Raw genomic sequence first — 24,472 nt, 5'->3', positions numbered from 1 at the left:
TGATAAGCCTAAATTACACCGTGGCAATCACCAATTGGTGCATACCAAATCTTGGGAGGGGCCACCCCTCCCATCCGTGGACCACCAGTCCACTTGCTTACTCACGCCCCCCCCCCGAAAGAGGTGGGCGGAGCGTCTTATGGCAGCCCCCGGTTGCTCAGACCCACAACCGCCCGTAGGACTAACGGGGCGCCGTAGTTCTTCCAGGGGACAACGCTAAGACATCCCTGGGTATCCTGGCTTAGCACCACGCTGTGCTGCTGCATGACGTACCCCTTGGTATCTGCAGACTCTGGATCGCCCTGTAACTCCTCCACAGCCTTGGGAGTGGCCACCGTCACTACCAGGGCCCCCCACCAAGGTAAGCCTTTATACTTACAACATGCTGATTACCGGGCTTCTCCCAGGTCCAGCCAGAACAAGTCTTAGCCCATACAGGACCGGAGGCCAGCATGCCCTCAAAGAACAGGTGCCCCCATCCTTTCTAAACTCCCCGTGGATTTATGACTGAATTGACCTGAAAACCTGAGGCGTTGGTCCCATATTACCTTTGCATGGCTGAAGAACAGTACCTTTGACAAGCCACTCCTGCCAGGTAGTGCCAATGCGGGAGGAGGTAAGCGTTGACAAGCCCACCTTACTTCCTCTTTCACTCAGAGTCTGAGTCTAGCACTAGTCGGAGTATGTCCATGGCATTCCGTCAGTCACCACCCAATGTGAAGCCTTGCCCTCTTCAACTACTGCTGATGTACCAGGGAGCATACAGGACAGAGTGACCTCAGAGGAGAACCAACGTGAAAATACCTCTCTATTCTGAATACTGGGAATGCAATTGTTCTCCTGCTACTTTGTAGCCCAAATGTGTTTCCCAGGGGTTCCCCCAAACTTATGGACCAACTCGCCCCTGTTGGAAGGCAACTTCCACAGCCTGCACAGCTGCCAGCCAGTGCTAGAGGGCGGGAGGACTTACCCGTCACCGTTACTCAAATCAATGGATCCTGATTCGTCGAACTCAAGGACAGGCACTAAGTGAACCTACCAAGATCTGCACCTGAAACCAGAGGTCGGACCAAAGCCCTCTAAGTTCTGCCGCTCAACCTGCCTGTGAAATGAATCCCAGGGCAGACCTCCGGCATCTAACCCATGCGTGGCCATGCCTGCGCCAAAACACTTCTGAAAAGGCATGACAACAGGCTAAACACCAACATAGCATCCTGAATGTTCGCTGCCACTGCCAGGAAAATGCCCATAACTGAAGCGACTGTTGCCAAGCCATCCCTTATCAAGTTGACCTACTATGACTGAAAAATTGTGCTCTTGTGGTAGTCCGTATTAGTGCTCCCTCCCATCCATATCAGCCCTATCCAGGCAACCACACCCTCTTGGCACTGGCACACTCCCGCCCCAGAGACAGAAAGTGCCTGTTCGTGTCTAGCCCATAACCTACGTTTATCCCTGACGGTATACCATGATATAATGGCACTCAGCTAACTCTACTGCTGCGTGTCCGTTGCACCGTCCCAGGTATGTCTTTGCCTATTCCTTGTGTGGCTGCAAAATTTTTTAGGACATTGCCATCCCCAGTCCCGGGCGAAAATGTAAGCTTGCAGGTGCTATTGGTGGTACACATAGCCTGTTGACGTCTAACAAGTGAGGCCCAAGCTGTGTTAGCAGTCCCCCCCCCCCCCAGGTTAGCCAACTAAACCTTTACTCCAGGTTTCATGCTCTTCCCATTAGAGCGGCTGCATATCTTCCTATCTGCAAAATGCCTGGAGATGCCCCTAGTTCTACTGTTGAAACAACTATAATGCAGCCGAAACTCTCAGGAGACCTACGCCTCTGACTTAGAAGCGCAGCAACATGGCAAGTCCAATACAAGGTTGGAGCACCTGCGCAATCTAACATGAGGCCCCAAGCTGTTTTGCAGTTCACTCCATATTTGCCAACTATACTTTTAAACAACAGAGTCAGGCTCCTCCCATTAGCATGACCGTGAGGCGAGACGTCGAGGGACAAGAGGGCGAAGGAGGGACGGGGACAGCATAAATACCCCTGCCCCCTCCCCCTTCGCCGGAAGTAGGTTGGCCGGACGTCCTCCCTGGCCGTGGCCCAGGGACTGGACCGGCGACTCCAGTGCCTTCCTTTGGCACTAAGGCGGCCGCCCTTTTAGGGGGGCTGCTGCGCAACCCCCCCCGGGCAGCCTTACATGGGCCCCTGTGCCTGATGGATGTCAAGGCAGCCCACTCCAACCAATCCAGGTGCTTCTCTCATTCTACTAACATTATCAGCAGCATGAGAGCAGCGTCCGGATTCATAGAGGGGAGTTGACTGGGGTTCCAGGAGGGCTCGCGCTGACTGCATTCCAGAATAAAACACATAGCGTAGGACTGGAAGCTTGGGTAAGTACATTTTTTATTTGTTTTACTGTTGTTTCCTTTTTTGCCCATTGGCAGGCACTGTGAGAAACTCACATTGCCTTCAGCCTTAATTTCAGCGTTGTCAGTCACAGCCCCTTATAAGCCATTATCTGTTAACGAGCCATGATTGAGAGCTTTGGCATTGAACCTAAAGGCATTGTGATTTATTACATTACTTGTCACTGGTGTTTGTTAATAATAGTCCTTACGCTCGCGACGGAGTTGACGCCCCTCCACTGTTGAGGGTCACCGCCCGCCACTGACCACTACCAATAAACAAAGCTCGACATCAGCCAAGCGCAGCTAATAGTGCAGGCTCTGACTTTTCGCGTCTGAACTCTAGTAAAGAGTTCATTGAGCCAGCCACAGTCCGCCCTGCACTTACCATCACCAAAGTCATTCTCATCTCCCTAATTGACTGTGGGTGTCCCACAGCTCTGAAACTGATTATCAGTATTATCGTAATTACTGAAGCTAAGGCTCAATACAAAGAAATTCCTGCTGTAAAGTGACATCTTTGTTCTTGCAGTTATACTAGAAACAGGAGGGCAAACTAAAATGTCTACATGTACAACGCACTGAGTAAAAACAAACTGCTTGCGCTTTACAGGACTCCTCAAGTCCTGGACGATACAAATGCCACACCCCTGACTTGTAATGGCTCTGTCTTATTCGAGTGTAAGAGGGCAAAATAGTATCGGGTTACTATTATGCAGCTTGTTTTAATTACAATTGGCTACCACCTGCCGAGTGTTTACTGTTCGTGTTAGTAAGGGCCAACAAGGTCCTGTATGACTTTACATTATAACAACACCCAGGCTAGACTCAGGGCAGCCCTTTATACCTTACCTGGGCATAAACATTTGTTAGAGTGTTTGCCAGCATGACGGGAGGGTGCTGGTCAGGACTGCTCCATTTCTATTGCCAGTTTGGACCCAGATAAGGAGCTACCACACTGTTCTCCATCTAGGTCCACTGGACTGGAAATTGGCTACTGGGATTAAGGATCATAGCCACAAAAGTATTCAAAGAAGACTCGATTTGTGGTAGCTCTCTTTACTACTATTGCCAGCTGGAAATTAAAAAAAACGCATGACCACCTTAATAGAGGCTCCTGACTTTTCCATGATCAAGACTTGAGGAGCACAAAAAAACATGATTTTCTTCGGGCCACATATAGCCAATGCGTGTTGATGCTGGCAGAGAAGACTATCGGGTACCTGGGTAGAAGAACAGAGAAGAAATTTGAATATGGAAAGGGAAAGCAGAGTACACTGTCCATTTGTTTTTTAATATTGTAAGTCATAGCAATGATTATGTTTTGCCCTTGGAAATACTGTATGTGGAGGTAGACATTCCCAAAACAGCATGGTGACCGGAAATCTGAGACAAGCACTGCAGGAGTGGGAAAGAGCGGAGTACATCTCAGAGCGGAGTATATCTCAGTATGCCTTGCAGCAAATCCAAGTGGCTCTGTAGCTGTTGAAGAGACAATGGGTGGCAGCTCAGGGCTGTCCAACACCATCCATATTCAGAAGCTGTCTGATGCCTTGCAGGATTTCCCCATGCTGGAAGAAATTCATTTTTGGGTATCCGGCTTTTCAGTGCGATTGAACGTTAGGTATACACTAGTCTAAAGGAGGAAGAGTTGTTAAAATAAATCTAACACTGGCCATGAGAATCTCACTTGGTAAAGTACTAGGAGAAGAGGAATACTGGGGGTCTTCCAACAAAGTCTAGAGGCCACAGAAGCAGATCGTGAATTTCAAATTCCCTTTGACCTTTTTTTTTTTCTCCAGACCGATTCCGTCAATTTTCTGGACTTGCACGTCCTTGAACAGTGCAGTGAAAATCGTGTATTTTGTGTGTATTGATCAAAACAGATATAACCTTTGCATTCAGGCTGCAGTGCACTCTCAGAGCTGGCCCAAGTGAACTCAATGCTTGCCCATGGGGTCACTATGATTATGTGCACTAATCGGGTGGTTTTTGGTCCTTTCTTGAATGTAGTCAGAAATGTGTTTGTTGGCATTGCAACATCTGAGGAATGGAGTAACCTGGTAAGGTTAGGCAGAGATGGAGAAAATAAAAAGCTACTCATGCTGTCTTAATTCTTATTGAACTACAAATGGGACTGTTTAATGACAGGCGTGACAGCAGATGGGTGGCTGGTGGGTGCAAGAAGTGCATGATCAGTTGGACAGTATTTACAAAAGAATCGTCAAAGCGCGTCTATGTCACCTGTTTGATAAGTATTCTCATTGGCACGTGCTATGCATCGCTGGATTCATTTGGCATGTTGTATTGTGCTTATAATACGTTCTGGGGAGTAATGTAACACAGTTTCAGTTGAATTCTACCAAACCAGCAACATTTTGAAGCAAAGTAAGTATAACTGAAACATTTAAAATGAACAACATGATGGATTCCTAGTTGATGCAATGTTTTTTTTTCCTGCGCCTTCCAGCCCTGCCATATCCACCAGGTCCCACCAAGGTGCTGGCGAAGGGTTCATTACTCTGCATTGCAAGGAAGGTCAAGCAGACAGGATCTTGGCAGACTTGCTTCCAGTTCCCAAAGAGTCTTCCGTATGTATGGAAATATATACGCATTACAATGCAAATATTGTTTGTGATATCAAAATATTGCTATAAAATATGCAACCTAACATTTAATAATTTTATATTACTGTATATAAAAGAATATTATTGCTTCTGATTATAAAGATAGGGGTTAAAGTGCAAAAGATGCTCTTTGGGACGTCTTTAACTGTAGATGGCAGCGTTACAGAAATGCTCTCGGGATCACCAGATCCATTTGCAGGCTGTTTTCCAAGACACATACAGGTATCACTTGGGCGATGTAAAACTAATGCTATTGCACAAGTTTAGAATGAAAGGTTGTGTATTATTAAATCATTAAACCTAGGCGTGAGGCCGCCTTTCCTCTGTTTATTTCAATGACTAGGGGTTGAGTGAGAGTTTAGTTTCAAAGCCGCTACGCCTCTAAGAAACTATAAAATGTTGCACTAGGAAAAAGAAGGCAGCGTCCCCTAAATAGCGAATAACAAATAAACCGAGCTCTACCCAGATTTACGCGGTGCTTCAGGATTGTGCCCCTGTCAGTGACACCGACAGCTGTGTATTACTAGACTGAGCTTTGCTGTTCTTGTTGATTCATCTGAGCACCTTTCATTTCTGTGGATTCCCAGCTACAAGTAAAGATTGGACTTTTAAAAAATATAAATACCCATAGTTACAACTAAGACCTATTTTCAGTTTTACCTGCTTACAGGGCTCTCATCAGGAATTACAAATGATTTTTCAGGCATTGGGTAGTGAAACTTGTGGCATCACCTGGACAGATGGACCTTGGTTATAAGGCAGGCACTGAGCCCACCGGGCAGTGTCCTCTTTTTAGGTCCGATTACAGAGAGCTGCGCCTTAAACCTATAGTGGGCATCTGGCGCCAACCTGCACTGCCAACCGAGTCCCAACTGACCACAGACTATCGGGCCACACAGCTCTTATGAAAGGTGTGATAGCATTTAACCTGCTCTTGTGAGGCTGGTCTGTGGAGGGACTGCTCTGTTACCTGTTGGCCACCAGGCTTTTGTTCAGCAAGTCTCATGCCTGCCACCAAAGAACATTACCGAAGAGCAAGGAAGGCATTTCATCTGTGACCATGTTATGTTGTGTGTATTTTTATAGCGCACTATCACCTGTGAGGGTATTCCGGTGCATTGCAGATAAGAGGCTAGCCTCGAGGAGACTTACCCAAAGATCTAAGTCTTCAACTTCTTATGCAATTAAAGACGAGAAGAGGAGGCTCTGATATGGTGTGGGAGGTCTTTTCATCCTTTAGCAGTGATGTAAGAGAAGGCTCAACTTCTTAACCTACTTTCACGTATGCCTTGGATGTGTGCTAGTGAGAATCTAGCAGAGCGTAGGTGTCTGGAGGGTTGGTGGGACTGCACGTGGCTGTTTATGTAGGCTGGACTGGTGTTGTATAGTACTTTGTATGTGTGTAGGAGAAGCTTGAATTGGGCATGCTTATGTATCGGAAGCGGGTTGAGTTCTCTCAGGTGTGGTGTGACCTCAGACCGGCCTGAGATGTTGAGAACCAGTCTGTCTGCTGTGCTTTGGACCGTCTTTAGTCTTTTTGTAAGTTGGTTGGTGATTCCTGAGTAGAGAGTTTTCCCATATTTCAGTCTGCTGGCGATGAGGGCTTCGGTGACTTTCTTTCTTTTGTTTTTTTGGTAGCCACTTGAAAATCGTATTCAGGATTCTCAGTATGTGGAAGCAGGACGTGAAGATGGTGTTGACCTGGATAGACATATCCAGCTAGCTGTTTATAATGATCCAGTGTATTTGTGCTTGTGGGCTGCGAATGGGGGTGGATCCGAGGTCTGTAGGCCACCAAGCAGAATTTCACGGCGATGCATCTTTTTCAAAGATCAGTCTTGTCTGTGTTCAGCCTGAGGCGGTGTGCCTTCATCCAAGTGGCCACTTCTTTTATGCAGGAGATGAAGTTGTTTCTTGTGCTGGGAATTTGTCTGAGAGGGACAGTATCAGTTGCATATTGTTGGCGTAGGCAAGTATTTTGATGTCGTGAGTGCGGCTGGCATCAGCCAACAGAGTCGAGTAGATGTTGAAGAGGATTGGCCTGAGTGAGGAACCCTGTAGGACTCTGCAAATGAGTTCCGGGTTTCTGAGGAGTATGGCGGCATGTTGACTGCTTAGGCTCTTCTGGTAAGAAAGGTGCAGATCCTTTGGAGGGTGGGTTCTTACATGCCTGTCTCGTGGAGTCATCTGATCATAGTGGGATGTGAGTCTGTGCTGAAAGCTGCAGAAAGGTCGAGTAGGACAAGTGCTGCACTTTCTCCTCTGTCGAGGATCATTTGGATGCTGTCTGTTGCTGCGATAAGGGCTGTCTTAGTACTGTGGTTTGGTCTGAATTCTGATTGTATGGTGTTGGCAGTTGACAAGGACTCTTTTGCTAGGACCTTGGCTGGGTATGGTAGGAGGGAGATCGGTCAGTAGTTTGTAGGCTTGTCTGGGTCAGCTGAGGGCTTTTTCAGAAGGGCGTTGACGACTGCGTGCTTCCAAACTTCTGATATGGAAGCTGCGCCTATGAAGGTATTGAGGATGGTGGTGGGAGCTTCACTGGTGTGTTGAAGGCATGGGGGGGCAAGGGCCTGATGGGTCCCCGGATTGGATGACCTTCATGATTGCTGTGGTTTCCTCTGTGGTGAAGGTGTTCCAGATGGTCAGGGTGTTGCCTTTGTTGGATACCAGGAGACATGTTACAAGGGTGCTGGGGTCCAGTTGTGGGTCTGGGAGGTCATTACACAGTTTTTGGGTCAGGGTGATGTTGCTGGTAGTTGCTGCAGGTGTGGTGAAGTCCTTGATGATTGTGAAAATTCTCCACCTCCATTCTACTTGCTTGCAGTTCTGTTGAATCATTCTGACTGTGTACCAGGTGGCCCGCATTCCAGTTCATTGCTAATTTGGCTTCCTTTCCGAGGGGACAGGGAATCGGCGTAGGCCTGCTGGTCCAGAATGAGGACTCAGATTCTCTCCTTTCCAGGGTCAGATGGTGTGGGGGGGCTTATGACGTCTGTGATTCTGATATTCACTACTATTGGAAATACTACATTTCGGGGGGGGGGGGCACTAGGAGAGGGGCTGACATCCTTGGGGAGCGCCGTGCCATTGGTTCGGCTTGGCTGTATCAAAAGATAAAAAACAAATTGTATTTTTTTTTCTCAAATTTCTCCTTTTTCAGAAAAACGAAAAAAGGTTAGGTAGCTCTGTTTTCTTGCATACATTGGCAGGAACCCAGCGGTCCACACTCTTCCAATTAATTTAAATCAGACACCAAACATAATGAAAATATATTATAAAGATTATTTAAAATGAAAAATGTTTCAAATTCCTGTGTTTTAATTAAGTATGTACAATTATATCACTGAATTGACTGATATTTATCAATTGTAAAGCAAGATTATTTTATATTAATCATATACAAGTGAGGTTTTTGAAGAATGATGACCCTGAAGTGAATTACTTTAATGTGATCTCAAACAGGTTGGTGAAGGAAAATGACACCCAGTTTTTTTCAGGTGAGAAATCCGAGAATTGAGCCTAGGTCTCCTGTGTGCACACTGTGCAATTCAGACACTGTAGGGTTATATTCTTCTTTTTTCAGTTTAACAGCAAAGATCAGTGCTTTGTGTGGAATTATTTCGTGAATTAGTGTTAGTCTATGGAGTTCAGTAAATGCACTTATCACACCTTAAATCAAACTGACACTATGGACACATATATACATGTATGTGGTCATTCGGTTTAAAGATGTTCTTTTCGGTTTGGAGTGTTTCGACAGACCGTGAAATATAAACACTTTGGCAGACCTTGCCTGTCAAAAAGCCATACTGCGCTTCACTAGGCTGGAAGAGCTGTAACCTAAAGAGCAAACTTTGTGGGGTCTCTTTGCTTTTATTAAATATTTTATTGTGGTCACTAGGTATTGAGCCTTTCCTAAAATTGGTCTTCTCAATTCAGGCGGGCCAACAGTAACATTAACATAAAGTAGCATGTCCTGCTTTCCCGATCTCCACTGGCTGGCCTGGCCTGGCCTGGCCTGGCTTGACAGACAGACAGACAGATTTTAGGAGGAGCTCAACACTTCAGTGATCACAGTTAAATAATTAACCAAAGATATCATAAAGCCCCATCAGAGTTTGCTCCTTGGATTACAATGCTTCCAAGAGACTTGGGCAATGTGTAGCTTGGCTTCAGAGAGCTGTGTCCTGTCTGCCACTGTTACATCTTCAGTTTCAAATTCGAAACCTGGTGGAGGAGATATAATGTCCAGTGCATACCCCACTCCATTATTATTGGCGAGGGAGTGCTCATATGATGACCACTTCTTCTAGGTCATTACAAACAGCTTGTACAGTCTTGGACTTTTGTGTTGTGACAATCTCATACATTCTGGACATTATACTCTTGTGAGCTGCCATTGAACTTATTCTAGTAAGACACCTGAAATCGCTGATTTACATGAGAAAAGTTCAGACCTGGATGCAGCAACCCAAAAATATTACCTGGAGTGAGCTGGTCACAACATTGACTCGAACTAGAACTGACAAATGCTGCAGCTCCCTTGGCCTGTGCCACCTGCCTGTTGAAATAATTTTCATCTGCAGTACCCACTGAGCTGCTGGCCACCGCAGGGACTGGACTTTGGTAATACAGTTGACAGTCCGTGAAGGGCACTAGGCAGTGGCGTAACATAGGCTCAGACAGTGTGGGCAGGGAAGCCCGAGTTCCAGGGGCCCCATCAGCTCAGTACCCTGACCTGAGAGCCCCTGATTAAGTCCGGAGGGGGGCCCCTATGTACCTTGCAGGCCTCCCCCCCCCCCCCCCTCAAACTTCGTTAACACCAACATCACCAACGCTAATGTCTGATTGTATGGGCTGATGTTCAACACAGACCTTTCCTCTCCTCTCGTTACTTCCTCCTGTGTTAAGCTCCTTCTTGCTTTCTCTTTCATCTCAAGCTGCTGTGCGGTGCTTCACTTCTCACTTAGGCAATGCGCCCCGCATTTCAGGCAGACTGTGCTCCGTTTCGCTGCAGTGAGGCCGTTCATTGGTTTCTGTAATAAACATTCTTTGGCGAGTTGCTTCATTGATAATGGTAGACACTTTCATGCAGTTTGTCACATTGGTTCTTACTTGGCTAGTACATTTGCTACCAGTGCTGCTCCAGTTCTGTCGCTTAGGGCCATGCTGTTCATTAAAAGTATTGATTTTAGGCAGGGTTGGATTGGGTTTAAAAATTGGCCCGGGCACTTTAAAAAAAAAGTGGCCCACATTTGCATATTGCCTTTCCGCAAACCACTGCTTTGGCGAAATTGTATAAAAAAGGGGGAGGGGGGTTTAAAAAAAATGCACGGATTAGTTTACACTGGTGAAACACACCTGAAAACAAGTGATGCTACTTTTGCTCAGGCCCCCTGCCCCCGGTCAATATGCATATATTAATGGTGCGGCCCAGCGAGAGAAAGGGAGTGACACCTCTGCTGTTGATAAAAGGGAGGTAATGGACGAACATCTACCTCCAGAAAGGCCACTCGGGCACCCACTGGGCCGCTGGCGGCATCGAACAATGCAGAAACCGCCCAAATCGGCCCCCAAGGCTGCTCAAAAAAGCAGCCCACAGCAGGAATTCGGACACCGGCCCCTTGGGCATTGCCCGAGTGCCCGCGTTACCAATCCGACGCTGATTTCGGGGCAACACGAGCACAGAAATAACTTGTGAGTGCTACACACATATTTTAACCGATATTGACATGCTGCAGGTGTCCACTTTAATTCAAAACACGTGGCCCAGGTGCTCTTAAACATCAAATCAAAGTTGAATGAAACCCAATTCTTTGGGCTGATTACAAGTTGCATGGTACAGGCGTGTGTAGAAACTGCACATTAAATTAACATTTCTGAGTGGTAATACTCCACCACTATCGTGCAATTACGAGTTAATTTCCCCAGAATGGGTAATACCTGCAGTCCAAGAGCGTCACCAAGTGGAAATCCATACTACATGGTCCTGGGAATTAAAGCTCACATTTACCACCTGCTTTGAGCTGATGGGAGAAGCGAGTTCGGGGCAGGTGCTGTGTGTGGGTGGTGTAGGGATGAGGGTTGGTGGAAAGAAGGTGAAAAAGGTGCCTTGGAAAGGGCTAAAAGATGCCTGGACAGGGGCAGAGTCTTGGCTGCTGTTGCAGTCCAAGCTTGAAGCAATTTAATCGCTTATTTTTTTCCGACAGGAAAACTCTGGTCTGGGAACACTAGCTCACTTGTGATCAAGTTGAGTGCAATCCCACATGGTAATTCCACTCTCTCAGACTCTTCATTGGACCCTCTGTGTTTGGTTTGCATATCGTTTTGAAGAAACTCCATGTATGGCTGCATTCGTGCTGTCCATTCTCAATATCTTAAATATGTGTTTGTAACTAAACATCAGTAACGCTGCTCTTTAGTTTAAATGGTTTGGCTTATAACTCAAAATGCAGGTCAGACCTATTGGCTTTCTTTCAATTAATTTTTCTCCATGAGTTTAGCACCCCCAAATCTTTTCCTCAGTCCTACGAGAGTGGTCTCAACTTGGGGATGCATCCAGTTTTACTGTGCCAGGTGCAGTCTTCCTTCTTGCTGGGGGTGGAGTTTCCATTTGAAGTCAATAGGTGAGCACATTCTACTAGACACAGAGCCCATCTTATATCCAAGTGTAGTGGAAATTAATGGGATCCATTAATCAAACGACTTCGTACAAATATGCAACTTGAATTTTAGGGGGAACCAATTGGGTTTAAGTGCATTTTGCTCAAAGTTCTGTTTGGTCTCTTGGTGACGAACACCCCACGTTGCTCTCACAGCTGTGGTCCCTTAGTGATTGTGGGCATCCCATAATGTAATCACAACTTATATATTCGACTCAGATAGACCCTAAGCTGCTTGTTGCTGTCAGAGCTGACAAGAGATGATGAAGTGAGCACTTAGCATATCTTGAATATTAGGTTTCACCAGCACAGCGCATGCAGTGTGCTTGTGAAATCTATTGTATTTAATATAAATCTTAAAATAGGCTTACATACCGCTCTTCCTTTTAATTCGTTTGTGTGCTTGCCATATACTTTTCCTCCATTTCTACTGATTGTAGCATACCATTTACCGTTGTTCTCCGTGTCTTCTTCTAATCTATGTCCCAAGGCCAAAGTACTCCTTTACAACCACTTGAACTTCCTTGTTATTTTAATTACGAGCGAGCATGCCACTTTTTTTTATCTGCTTCTTGGTGACTGTGCTGCTTTGAACTTCTTTGTTATTTTAATTACTAGCGAGCACACTTCTTTTTCGATCTACTTCTTGGTGACTCTGCTGCTGTGCTTTTTACAAAATTTTAATGTAATATTTCTTTCATTTGGTGTGAGTTCTTCGCATATTTTCATATTTGTAAGCACTGGAAGATTAAGCGATTTGCTTACAGATTGTTGAGCCGATGCTGAGACTCGAACTGGGTTCCCCAGTTCTAAAATCAGCAGTTATGGCCTCAGTGCCACATCCTTTCCCCTCTATCCGAGCCTTGCTTTCTTCAGATGTTTGAATAAAGGGTGCTTTCAGCAAATCAAGCGGAGGCGTAGCAAGGATGTCATATGCCTTAAATACACTCCGTACGACTCCATCATAGTTCGCCCATTAATTTCAGTGGATTTGCAAATTACTAAACCAAGTGCCTAACAAGTAAACATTATTTTATTTTCAATTACTCTAAGGCGTTTATAACATCTATCCCCAAGACAAGACTTCTATAATGGCTACAGCTGGCAACTTTTAGAACTTGAAAACAACCTTTAATTTTGACGTCATGTAAATTTGGGGAAATTTGTTTACAGCTTTGTCCCCTTTCAAAAAGCACTTTGTGCAAACAGCATCCATCAGCAAGAGCGTTTTCTTCTTACTTCCCCCATTGTCTTTGCTTCTTCATCATTGGTGCTTGCACTCCTCTCACCCTGACCCCTCCATGGTCTCTGCTCCCCCTCCATCCAAGACAGAACTCGACCCTTTTGGGTGATTTGCTTTTAGCAGCAGCAGGAGTTACACATTTCATTATGCAGCGCTCCTTCAAACCAAATCACACCAATTTCAGACTGTTTACTAAGTCCACACTAGCTGTTACACAGCCCTTAAAGATACTGCTGCAAACCTCCACAAACAGTCTGTCGTTGTTAAAAAAATAAATAAATAACACACTTTACAGCCTGCAGCAAATAGTTTGATTTCACTGCGTTTTGTTGTTGTTTGTTGTGTAAGGGAGAAGTAATTGTTATGCATTTATAATGAGTTAAATTCTCATGCTTGCAGTTTAGTTAAAGGCGCAGCCAGCGACAATTGGCCCAATCTCGCTCCCCGGCCTCATTGGCATTCACAATGTACTTATCGGGGACTTGTTGTTTTTTTTTCTTTGTCCTCCACCAATTACCTAATCTCCTGCTTTACACATTCAGTTTTTTTGTGGTCAAAGGGGGGGATTAAATGATTTGCCCAGATTTACAGGATGTTGAGCCAATGCTGAGACTTGAACCGTGGTCCTCAGGTCCGAAGTTGGTAGCTCTGACTGCTATACCACATACTCTTCGTGTCTCTTTAGTGTGTTTTCTGGGACAGAGACAAGAGCACAGAATTCCTCCAGAAGCTCACCTTGCACTTAGCCTCTTCACTTGTGTTGCTTGTGTGCATTTTCTAGCAAGAACTCCTTCCGAGTGTATCTGCAGGCCATCCCTCTCCTCCCCGTGTCTTGCAGCGTCCTTGCAGGTCACACCTCATTGCTCCCCTCTCGTTTTATTTATTGCTATTTGCACAGATACAGTTCCCATCTTTTTGACATCATTCGTCCCTATCCAATAAACTAATCTGTGGGTGTTTTAAAATCGTTCCTTTTAGACTACAGGGATTAACATTAGGTCCTCTTTGCAGAGGTACTCAAGAGACCCCTGTGGCACTACTCCGCATTGATCACTGCAAGATGTATTTCCAGTCAGAGCAAGGCGCAGCCAGCAAAACGTGGCCCAATCTCGGTCCCCGGCCTCATTGGCATTGACCGTGTACTTATCGGGGACATGTTTCTTTTTTCCTTTGTCCTCCACCAATTACCTAATCTCCTGCTTTATAATGCCATCAGTAACAGCACAATATATTGCCTTTATCAATATGCAAGTCCTACACTGTAATGGAGTTTCAGTAACTTGTATTGCAAAACTACTCACCAAACTACAACTTTCAACAAAAAACACCTTGTTTTTAATCACATAGGTGAAACCTGTTGTATTTACCAGTGCTTGTTTCAAGTGTTAGCAGTGTCCAGGGCTTCTGCTGACCTGTCCAGACTGATCTGATACTGCTAGAGGAGCACAAAGGATCGTTTCCTGTTCCATGAGAGGGTGTGGAATTATATCAGACAGAAAGGAGGGTTGAACCGTGTGTAGAGCAATGCAGCAGCATGTAGAGGGACAGGAAATCCACAAGCTCAACGAACTGCTGTGTAACAAGGTATCCCACCTTCTTTTCTTGCTATCGTATATTAATTACCCCCCCCCCCCTCACCCTCCCTCCCCCAGTCAGGTAAGCCCTGCTGTCCCAGAGAAAGATGTTACTTGTGCTATAAATCTGGAATTGCAGTTTGTTGGACCATAACCCTGTCAGCCTCTGATGATGTCGGATCCCACTGAATGCATTAACACATTCCGTGAAAATGATCTCCTGAGGGAGCATAACGTCTGCGTTGTGTTGGTATGTTAAAGGTGCTTCCAGATTTAGAATGTCATTTTACTCCAGTCCTTACAGTGAATTCCCCTCCTTAGGAGGTTCACGCCTCATATGGGCAGAATGTAAAAGTAAGCAGGGCACCCCAGGTCCTTCCAAGTAGCATGATCACCTTCCGGAAAGTTGGCTCTGTAAGTGCTAAGACTGTGCTCTTCACTTCCACTCCATCCACATGAAATAAGGAGGCCCAGATGAGAACACAGTGGACCCGGTCACCTGTGCTCTCCACTTCCACTCCATCCATCCATTCGAAGCGGGGAGGGGCAAATGTACACCACTGCGGCCACTGTGCGATTGAGTTCTACTCTGGCCAGTCCAATCGAGGAGGCACAGATGGACAACACAACTGACACTCTTCAGTTCTACTCCTTCCACTCAAAACAAGGATGCCGGGATAGCCAACACAGCAGACACTGTGCTTTTCCCTTTTACTCCATCCACAGAAAACGAGGAGCCACAGATGAGCAACACAAGAAACACTGTTCTCTCTACTTCTACTCCATCCACTCTGAACAAGGAGGCACAGATGGGCAACACAGCAGACACTGTGCCCTCAAGGTCAACTCTGTCCACTTCAAATGGAGACGCAAATAGACAACACAACTGGCACTCGTCAGTTCTACTCCTTCCACTCAAAACAAGGATGCCGGGATAGCCAACACAGCAGACACTGTGCTTTTCACTTTTACTCCATCCACAGAAAACCAGGAGCCACAGATGAGCAACACAAGAAACACTGTTCTCTCTACTTCTACTCCATCCACTCTGAACAAAGAGGCACAGATGGACAACACTGCAGACACTGTGCCCTCAAGATCTACTCTGTCCACTTCAAATGGAGATGCAGATGGACAAGACAGCTGTCCTGTTGTCCATCAGGTGGGTGATGTTCCATCATTTTCAAGGACTAACAGCCTACATTTGAGTATCTTTTCACCTGAATGCCACCAAGGTCTTACCTTAAAAAAGAAGTCTTCGTAAGAGTGAATAAATAATGGTAATTCTTTGAACCTGTTGCAGAGCATCTAAAAGCGTCAGATCACGAAGGCGCAGATTTTCAACTGACCTGAAAAGCTGCAGTCAATGCTTAGTTACCACGTGTTTACCCAGTATTCAGGGCTAAAGGTCTTTATGAACATACTAGTGCCATAACAAATTAATGGGTATCTAGGTGATTGAATGACGTGAGAGGGGTTTCCCTTATATTACTAATTGAAATGAATGAAAAAATGGTAAATATTTACTCGCTTCCATTTTGTACCAGCCTTCATGTAAGATTGTCAACATTGCTGGCAGAGTGTGGGCTACATGATGTGGAGTAAGGATTATAAATTACCCCTATGTAATCTTTAAAATGCTTGGCAATTCGAAACATACCGTAAGTACATGTCATTAGCATCACAGAACTGTCATTCTGAATAGTAAGCCTTCCAGGAAAGCCAACAGGTTTGGACATGCCACCTGCAATAGAAGTATGCAGGTAATGCTCCTTGGGAGGCCGTGCTTCTGTTGTGTGAATTGTGGTGCATCACTGGGGTGCTACCGGGTCGTTGGCTGAATTGTTTTCAGTGCTGAAAGCAACAGAGCATGATCTGTCCCCTTGGTCACGAAACCAAAGAAAAGTGATTTGCTTTCTGGCTGCACAGTTTGTTGGGACATTCAATCCGCTTAAATAACCCGTCACGGTTTTACTATCAGAGGGGCAGAGTCTTACTCCTTAGCGCAGAGAACACAGCAAAATAAATTGCAACAAAAATGGCTCAAGGGCAATAGATTGAAGTTCATTTTATAGTGGGGATATTTTTTCAAATGAACGGATAATCCCTTAATTATTTGCGACTGCTTATGCAGATCGTACGTCACTTTTCATATAACAATATTTTTCTTTCTAATTTCCAAATTGTCATGGGCTGTCACCATGTGTCTGATTGTGTGAGGGTTTTTGGAAAGTAATGGCCTTAGTGGTTTGTGTGCCTTTGCATGTTCTGGCATTTGGAACCATGGGCTGCCAGCTCCTGTAGCATGTCCGCATAATCTAATCTTGTCGTCTGTACCTGGAAAAAAGCAACTTTTGTAGGATTGCCATGAATCACTTTATTAAGCTTATTAAAAGTACTTAACAAGTGCCTGACATCAGGTACCCCACAAGTGGATAATTTTGATCTCCTACGTCTGCCCTTGCCCTGACGGGATCATGAAGGAACCTGTTGTAGCATTTTTTGAGGCAAGAGGAGGGTCGGTGTAGGCAAGAAGAAACGTGCTTGCCCTCCAGGGACCGAAAAGGACCCCGCAAGGTAGAGAAGGAGCCTGCTGGGGGAATGAAGAATCTTGCTGGGGGCTAGAGTTAAGCTGCTTGAGATGTTAAAAGCCTGCACGGCACTGGCATGCATGCCACCAAAGAGGAGGCGATGCAGCGCCTGTATTTGTCTGTCAGATTGGCCATTTTGTGGTTTGTGAACCTATAGGGAATCTTGCTTACTGATGGTGGAAACCTCTTTGCCTGTTTGGGACACCACCATGCAACCAAAGCCTTGTTGACAGGTGCAGCCGGCATGGCTCGCAGGTGGCGGGGTGGGTGGGGTGGCGCATGTGGGAGGGTGGTGGTGCATATTAAAAAAAAATAATAATAATTTACCTTTGCGCCGGGTCCTGCGTCTCCGCTCCTTCTCTTCTCTGTCTCGCACAGAAGCACAGCCAGGCCCCACTGAACAATCACAACAATTGGTAGGCACCCAGGCTCCCCTGAACAATCGCAACTCTGCAATGCAGCGTTGTGATTGGTTTTGAGTGTCCTGGTTCGACGCTAAACCAGGAAATGGGACCCTGGGCTTGTTCTCCACGCAGGCTGTAATGCAGCCTGCATGGAGAACGTGGAAAGTGCGCATGACTGGTTTGGGCAGCCTGAGCGGGCCGATGAAACAGTCATTGCGCACTTAGGAGTTGGCAAAGCCCTCTTCCCCTGCCCTGCTACGAAAGCAGAGCAGCCCCGTCCACCACCCACAAAGCAGCAGAAAGCATAAAAGAATAATAACAATTAAAGTTATTATAGTTATATACTTCTTTTTGGCACTGCTTAAAAGCAGTGGGACGACGCTCCTCCGCCATAGCGGAGGAGCTGCCACTGCTTGCTGATATTGGTCACTGATAAATATGTACTACAGCATTGGACTATATTTTGTGACCATGCTCTGGCCTTCTAGAAAGATTGCAAACACAAGGCAACGATGGACGGAGCGCTGAAACTATTAGATGCGGGTTGAATCCATCATCGTTCTTTAGCTCACTTTGCCTCCCCAGTTCAGACCCAGCCATATGCAAATCAGTCTTGACCCTTTTCCTCATGGGAATAGACCATCCCTAACTTCCAAGCCAGGTCTTCCCTGGACCGGAAACAAGCCACACAAGGGGGCTGGTTTTACTTTACATTGTGCTTTCTCAAGTTGAGAATAATTTAGCTTTGTATAGGATTGTGGGATTCCAGTACCATAAATGTAATATCTCAAAGTATAGAAATTTAATTCTGGCTCCCCTTAGAACCGTGTCATGTGTTAATAGGCGCGATTAGACCTGTCAACTTTTATGCATTCTTTTCTTAGGAAAGTCTACCAATGTAGTTTTGTCTCGGCATTCACTGGTTTGAAGTATAGGTCATCTATTAATATATACTGGGCAGGAGACCTCTAACATTTCCCCACAGGTTTAAATACCTTCAAATAGGTAAAACTGTTATGTCAAAAGAGTGCCTCCAGCATACCCTGTATACAACTAGATAGTTGTATAAAGTGCCATCACCACATCCGAGGTAGGTTTCCTGTGATCAAAGGTCATTAAAGTCCTTGAACTGTCTATTCAAGAATAATTGATTGAGAGGTTTACAGTCTATTGTCAGGCCTGTGTTATTCCATAACGGTGTTGTGGAAATAATGTATGGATCACGTTTCAGAAACCTGTAACTTGTGTTGCTAAATTGTTAGCAAGTCCCTTATGATTGGATTGTCATGTGTGTGGGGATGTCTGTAGCCTAAGTATACGTGCAGGGGAGCATCATCGAACTGCATGATTTTCACACTTGGTTTACCCACATGTATTTCTGTTGAACCTGAGTAAGGAAATTCTCTGTTTGACAAGTGTGGGGAATAGCAGGATAGCATGAGTCACAGTAGGCGCAGGCCTCCTGACATAGTGTGAACCCATAGTGTTTGTAGTGTCAGTGCCCCAAATAAATAAATGATTTGGAGGATTGTGTTTATTCTACATCTGCCAAAAAAACAGATTTAGCATTTCTGCGTAGGGTGGTGTATAGTGGCCTTATTTTGGATTCTCTAAACATTTAAAATTCTGCCGACAGACATTAATCTAGCTTTGCCCAGATACAATAGTAACTCTGCAGGCTATAGTAGCCGATCAACCTTTCGATGAGGTGTTGCTGATCTGTTGTCCTGTCCCACAGTTAGCTCCATAATTATGTGTACTCATTTCTGAGCAGTTTTGATAGATCTTGGTGTGATGTACATAAGGCTGCATCACTGCTAGTTTTCCCCACTCCTGAACTCCTTTCACAAATGACTGGAAGCTGCTGAAGACCGGCTCAAGCATGTGGAAGAGCGCTTAGATACTCAACCAGATTAGGCACAGGATGTCAAGTTGGCTGAACCCTTGGAGAACCTATCATATTTGGTGACGCCTTCCACCAATCTCTGACCGACCGCACCCAGTCATTGCTCACCTACTGCCCACCAACATGCTAGGCTCATCTTATAGGCTGTCAAACAGACCAAAGGTCCTTTTCACATTAACGGTCACTCAATCACAATAATAGCTCACTTTTCTTCTGAAACAAACTTTAAGATTAGAACGTTTTTGAGCCTGCAACCTATGCTACATCAACATTAAATCAAGTTTGGACTATTGGATTCAGATGGCATGCTGGTTACTCTTCAAGGAGAGATGACTGAATTTGAAGATCCAGATGATTTTGAGAACTTTCTAGGCTCTTTTGACCATTCTGACATGGAATTTTCAGCACTTCAACATGGGATCAACCCTCCAGTATCCCTACCTCACACAATTGACATCGTAATGAAGCACAGAACCACTTGAAGCCCCCAGGACATTACAGGAGACACTAAGACAGAGAAAATCATTCTCAAATAGTGGAATCATTGGCTTCCAAATAGGAAACATTCAGGTCTCTGCAGTACCAATTAATGACAGAGAAGATACCTGGATTAGGGCAGTAACGGACTATCCTTCTGAACGTTGAGTTCTATGATAAATTCATATGTGTATCTTCAACATAATGTCCTAGTTCAAATATGCCAGATAAGTACTAGTTGTAATTACTGAATTACGACGCTCATGCTTATGTCCCCTAGTGGACACTATCCTCGTCACCACCTCCAGGTTTTACCTAGATTACACTTTGAATTTAGAGGCTATACCGTTCTTTCACCTATCTGTTGTTGATCCCACCTATTTATATCCCCATCCATGGTGGGGATATGAAAAAGCAACCTTACTCTAAAACCAGTCTATCATGTCGTACATAAAACAGCCAGGATAAACTCTGCCAAGTACAAGGAATGTGCTGGGTTACAGGACTGAAAAGATTGGTTAACGACTGCTCCACTTTATTTTGTGTTTCAGTATATTATCTCTTCGGGTGAGAATTGTAGGACCATCGCTTTGGCAAATCGGAAAAGACTGAAGCAGGAGCTCACTAAGCTAACTGAGCTAGCTGAGAATACATCTTACACTGCTTCTGCCATTTCTTTACCCTCTATACGCAACATTTGCACTCCTGCCTGCCTGCTCTGTATCTGCTCTGTGTGACTCAACTAAGTTTGCACTGGTGGTGCCTGTAATATGCCTGTTCTGCCTCCTTGCACTTTGATATCTGTGCTGTAGTTTGTCAAGGTGTGAGGAAAACTTGCACTGATGCTGTCTTATGTACACCATACCAAGATCCATCAATACTGCTCAGAAATGTTAGAGGAGTACACCTAGTTATGGCTAATTTTGGGACAGGATGACGGATCAGACACACTAGATCGAAAAGTTGATCAGCTACTATTTTTTTGTAGAGTTACCACTTTATCTAGGCATAGCCAGAGGAACATCCATTGTCAGAATTTTCATTGTTTAGAGAATCCAAAAACAAGTGGATATACCACCCTAGGCAATAAGACTATATATCTGTTTTTTGGCAAATGCCCTTTTGAAACTCATCTCTAAATCAGGCAGGAATTCTAATGAATTCCAGTGTTACCAGGGTTTTACAAGTGATCTATCCCTGTCGGCCCCTGTGGGCCTTTTAAAGGGGTCACTCACATTCCATCAGGTTTGGCCTGGTGGAACTGTTCCAGCAGTCATCCATGATACTGCTGCTTGCGGTAATACTGCACAACTTGTATTACTAATCTGTGTGAAAACTTCCTGTTTGCTTCCATATCGGAATTTAAAGGCCACCTAGGGTCTTGTTACAAGTGCCTTGAACATTTCCCACATTTCTACTGCCACCAGGCTAGAGTTGCGGATGCCAGAGCTTTACATCGATTGCGGGTGGGGGCGGCAGATATTTACCGGGATTATGGTCTTTACTCTGAGGATACACTCGTAAATGAGAAACACTGGGAGAATGATGAATACTGCACAACATTTTCCCATGTAATTCTGAAGTTTCCAAGTGTCTGAATGGATGTATTCACAATTGTATCTGATCCACTTCGTTCAAATGCCACACTTTATTTTAAAACGTTAAAATGTTTATAAGGCAAAACAATACTGTTAAACCTAGTGATTTCTTATATTTTTTACTTATCGAATCTTTCCAGGAAGTTGAAACCTCAGATGTGCCAAAGAAGATACGGTCATGTTCCTCTTTAAAGTGCATTCCTTACCCATGTCTTAAAAGAAAACCTATAGACGCTTGGCTGACACAAAAGCATGCACAGGTAAGACATATCATTAATTACTGTTTTTATGAATGGGTCCAGAAGGTCCATAGACAAAGGTATGAAGATAAGGAGGATTAGAAATTACATGTATGGTGTGCTCTTCTACATCCGGTGATTCTTTTTTTTTAATGGAATATATTTTTAAAACAAAACAAACAGTGCAATACAGGTTTGCACAGGGTCTCCACCGAAGCCTAATCACAAATCAGTGCATATATTTTCTTGCCAACACCAGATCCTCTCTCCCTCCCTCCCCAGGGTTCTCAACACATATCAATACACAATGATCCCACATGTACACACGGAGTCTGGGACAAGTAGTGCCCGGGCCTTGCCAGTGATCACAAAGGCAACCATCGTTGGGCCTCTGTGTTGGGGACCCTTCCATGGTAAATGCCTCTGACTGTTGCGTATCTCCCCCTATGTCAAGTCCAAAGTGTCATCTCCAGGGGTCCCAAATTTTGTGGAATTTCTCGGGGCATCCTCTGCTTCGGTAGGTAGTCTGTTGGGCTATCATGTACATGTCCATGCCCGAATCCTGAATAGTCGGATTATCTGCCACCCCCCATTTCCTGGCAATGTTACAACCGGTGATTCTTAAACTTTTGACTCCTGGGGACCCCCACGTAATCATTACTGCAATCCAGGGACCCCCACTGAATCCTTCTTTTTTTTAATTATTCAATCTGTTTTATAAACATTTGCGTTCTATTTCATTAAACAATACTGCACAAACAACAACCCTGCTCTAGACTGCCGTTACATGTCCCCACTGAATCCTTATTGGATTACGGAGACTGAGTCATTACAGGAAGCTGCCCTAAACATTTTTTAAGATTTGAATCGCAAAACAATACACAAATACAGAACAGGTATTCCTCAAAGAAATACACAAATGATGAACCATTTTATTTAATATGCGAAGACGTATAAAAAATAATCAAAATGCTAATTTTAGTAGGAAGGTTGTTGCTTTTTTAAATTCAGTTGAGGCCACTAAGAGCTCTTCACCATAGGCCAGGGGATTCTAATCTACAGCTAGCCTTGCTAAGGAAACTGAAATGGTACATAAATATGACATAGGAAGATCAGTTCTGGACCAAGCTACTCTCGAATATAAAGAATAATGACCGCATACGATCCTGGGAAACGACCAATAAGCTACTGCGACCTGTCCAAGGAATAAATTATCTCAAACTTATCCAAGTAAACTTGGCCAAACATTCGTTTTGACCATTTCAACCTGCAGTTGGCCAGAGGAGCCTCTAGCCAGGGCCGGTAGGATCCCTGCAAACAACCCCTAATAGCACTGACTCTAAGGCAGTCTGCCAACTCCCTTCTCCATTTCAAACAATTGCATCTCAACTAAATGTTCCCGCATTGACACAACAAGTTAATCAGACATCAGATAGCAAAGGGCAGACGAGAAGGGGCCCGGGGCCCAAACTTAATTCATCCTGCGCTGTTCTAGCACAATGCAGGATACTGGGTAGAGATGCTCGAGCCAGTCTTTCCTCAAATCAGCTTGTGGGAGCCATACTTTCCTCATGGAGAGGATCTATAATCGCTCCTATTTGGAGACAAATCTGCAGCAAAAAACCTCCGCCTCGTAGCACTGATTGATAATGAGACTAAATACTTCACTGGGACACTGCTTGAGGAACTATCCAACTGGGCTTCTGATAAAGCCATAATTCTGCTAAACCAGATGGGGTTTTCAAAACTGATGGGTACCACAACTAACATCTTGCCCCTATCCCTCCTGATTGATGCGGCAAAGAGCTCCAGAATGCATTTGCACATCTGCTTTATCGACTATATGGCAGCTTTTGATCATGTGGCTAGCGGCATACTTTGGCTTAAACTAGCACACTGGAACATGCCCAAGGGCCTATTGAACATACTCCTATTGCTACACACGGCTATGTGGCTGCAGCTTAAGCTGGGCACTGGAACACACATCTCTAGACAATTCCCTACAACTAAAGGATTGACGCAGTGGTGTGTGATCACTCCCACTCTGTTCAACCTTTTTGTTGGACTTAACACCAAAATTAAACACCTGCAACTCCCACACACCCAAACTGGGTGACATGACCCTCTCTAGCCTCTTATATGCTGATGACTTGGTCCTGGTGAGCCACACTCAGGTGGGGCTGAATATCACACAGGAATACTCAACTGAATATGTTTTGACAATCCATTTAGAAAAAAACAAACCCTTGTTGTTCAGCAACTTAAAGAGAAGACTCACAACCTGGTGCTGGGCCAGGAAGCGGATTGACTCAGCAGATGAATATAAATATCTGGGTGTCATTATTGACAAAAATGAATCCTTTGTTGCTCAGAAAGAGGCCATGAAGAGCAAAGGAAGGGCACTGGCAATAACATTCAGAAATCTAAAGAGAAAATTATCTGGTCCAATGTTGACTTCTTTTGTTCGGTTAGTGCAAGCCAATCTGCTACCCACTATAGCGTACGGTAGCGAACTAATGAGGGGAAAGGATGCCACCATCTTCGACAGACCATGACGAGAACGTATAGAATAATCTTTAACCTTCCTAATTATACATCTCTGGCTCAGATTAGGTTAGAATTTGGCCTGCAAATGCAGACTTTGGCCAGACCGGGGGCGAGGGCCTACATAAACTGTTGTAATAAGATCATGATGCCTGACCCCAACACCATGAATATCCATCTGTGGCAGGAG

General features: G+C 44.9%; 1 protein-coding gene across 2 annotated transcripts in view; it reads left to right on the top strand.

The window, feature by feature from the left end:
* The window catches only part of LOC146816701 (protein FAM228B-like), a 230,424-nt gene that overhangs the window by 66,258 nt on the left and 139,694 nt on the right, over positions 1 to 24,472 (top strand). For both annotated transcript variants that reach the window (XM_085610589.1, XM_085610590.1), the window contains 2 exons: positions 4,885 to 5,005; positions 21,640 to 21,759. In XM_085610589.1, the coding sequence (XP_085466715.1) occupies positions 4,885 to 5,005; positions 21,640 to 21,759 (241 nt within the window). The remainder of the gene's footprint in view (positions 1 to 4,884; positions 5,006 to 21,639; positions 21,760 to 24,472) is intronic.

This window comes from Triturus cristatus, chromosome 6 (assembly GCF_964204655.1).
Source record: "Triturus cristatus chromosome 6, aTriCri1.1, whole genome shotgun sequence".
NCBI lineage: Eukaryota > Metazoa > Chordata > Amphibia > Caudata > Salamandridae > Triturus > Triturus cristatus.
Note: the sequence above shows the minus strand (reverse complement) of the source record. Positions and strands in the feature narration are given on the sequence as shown.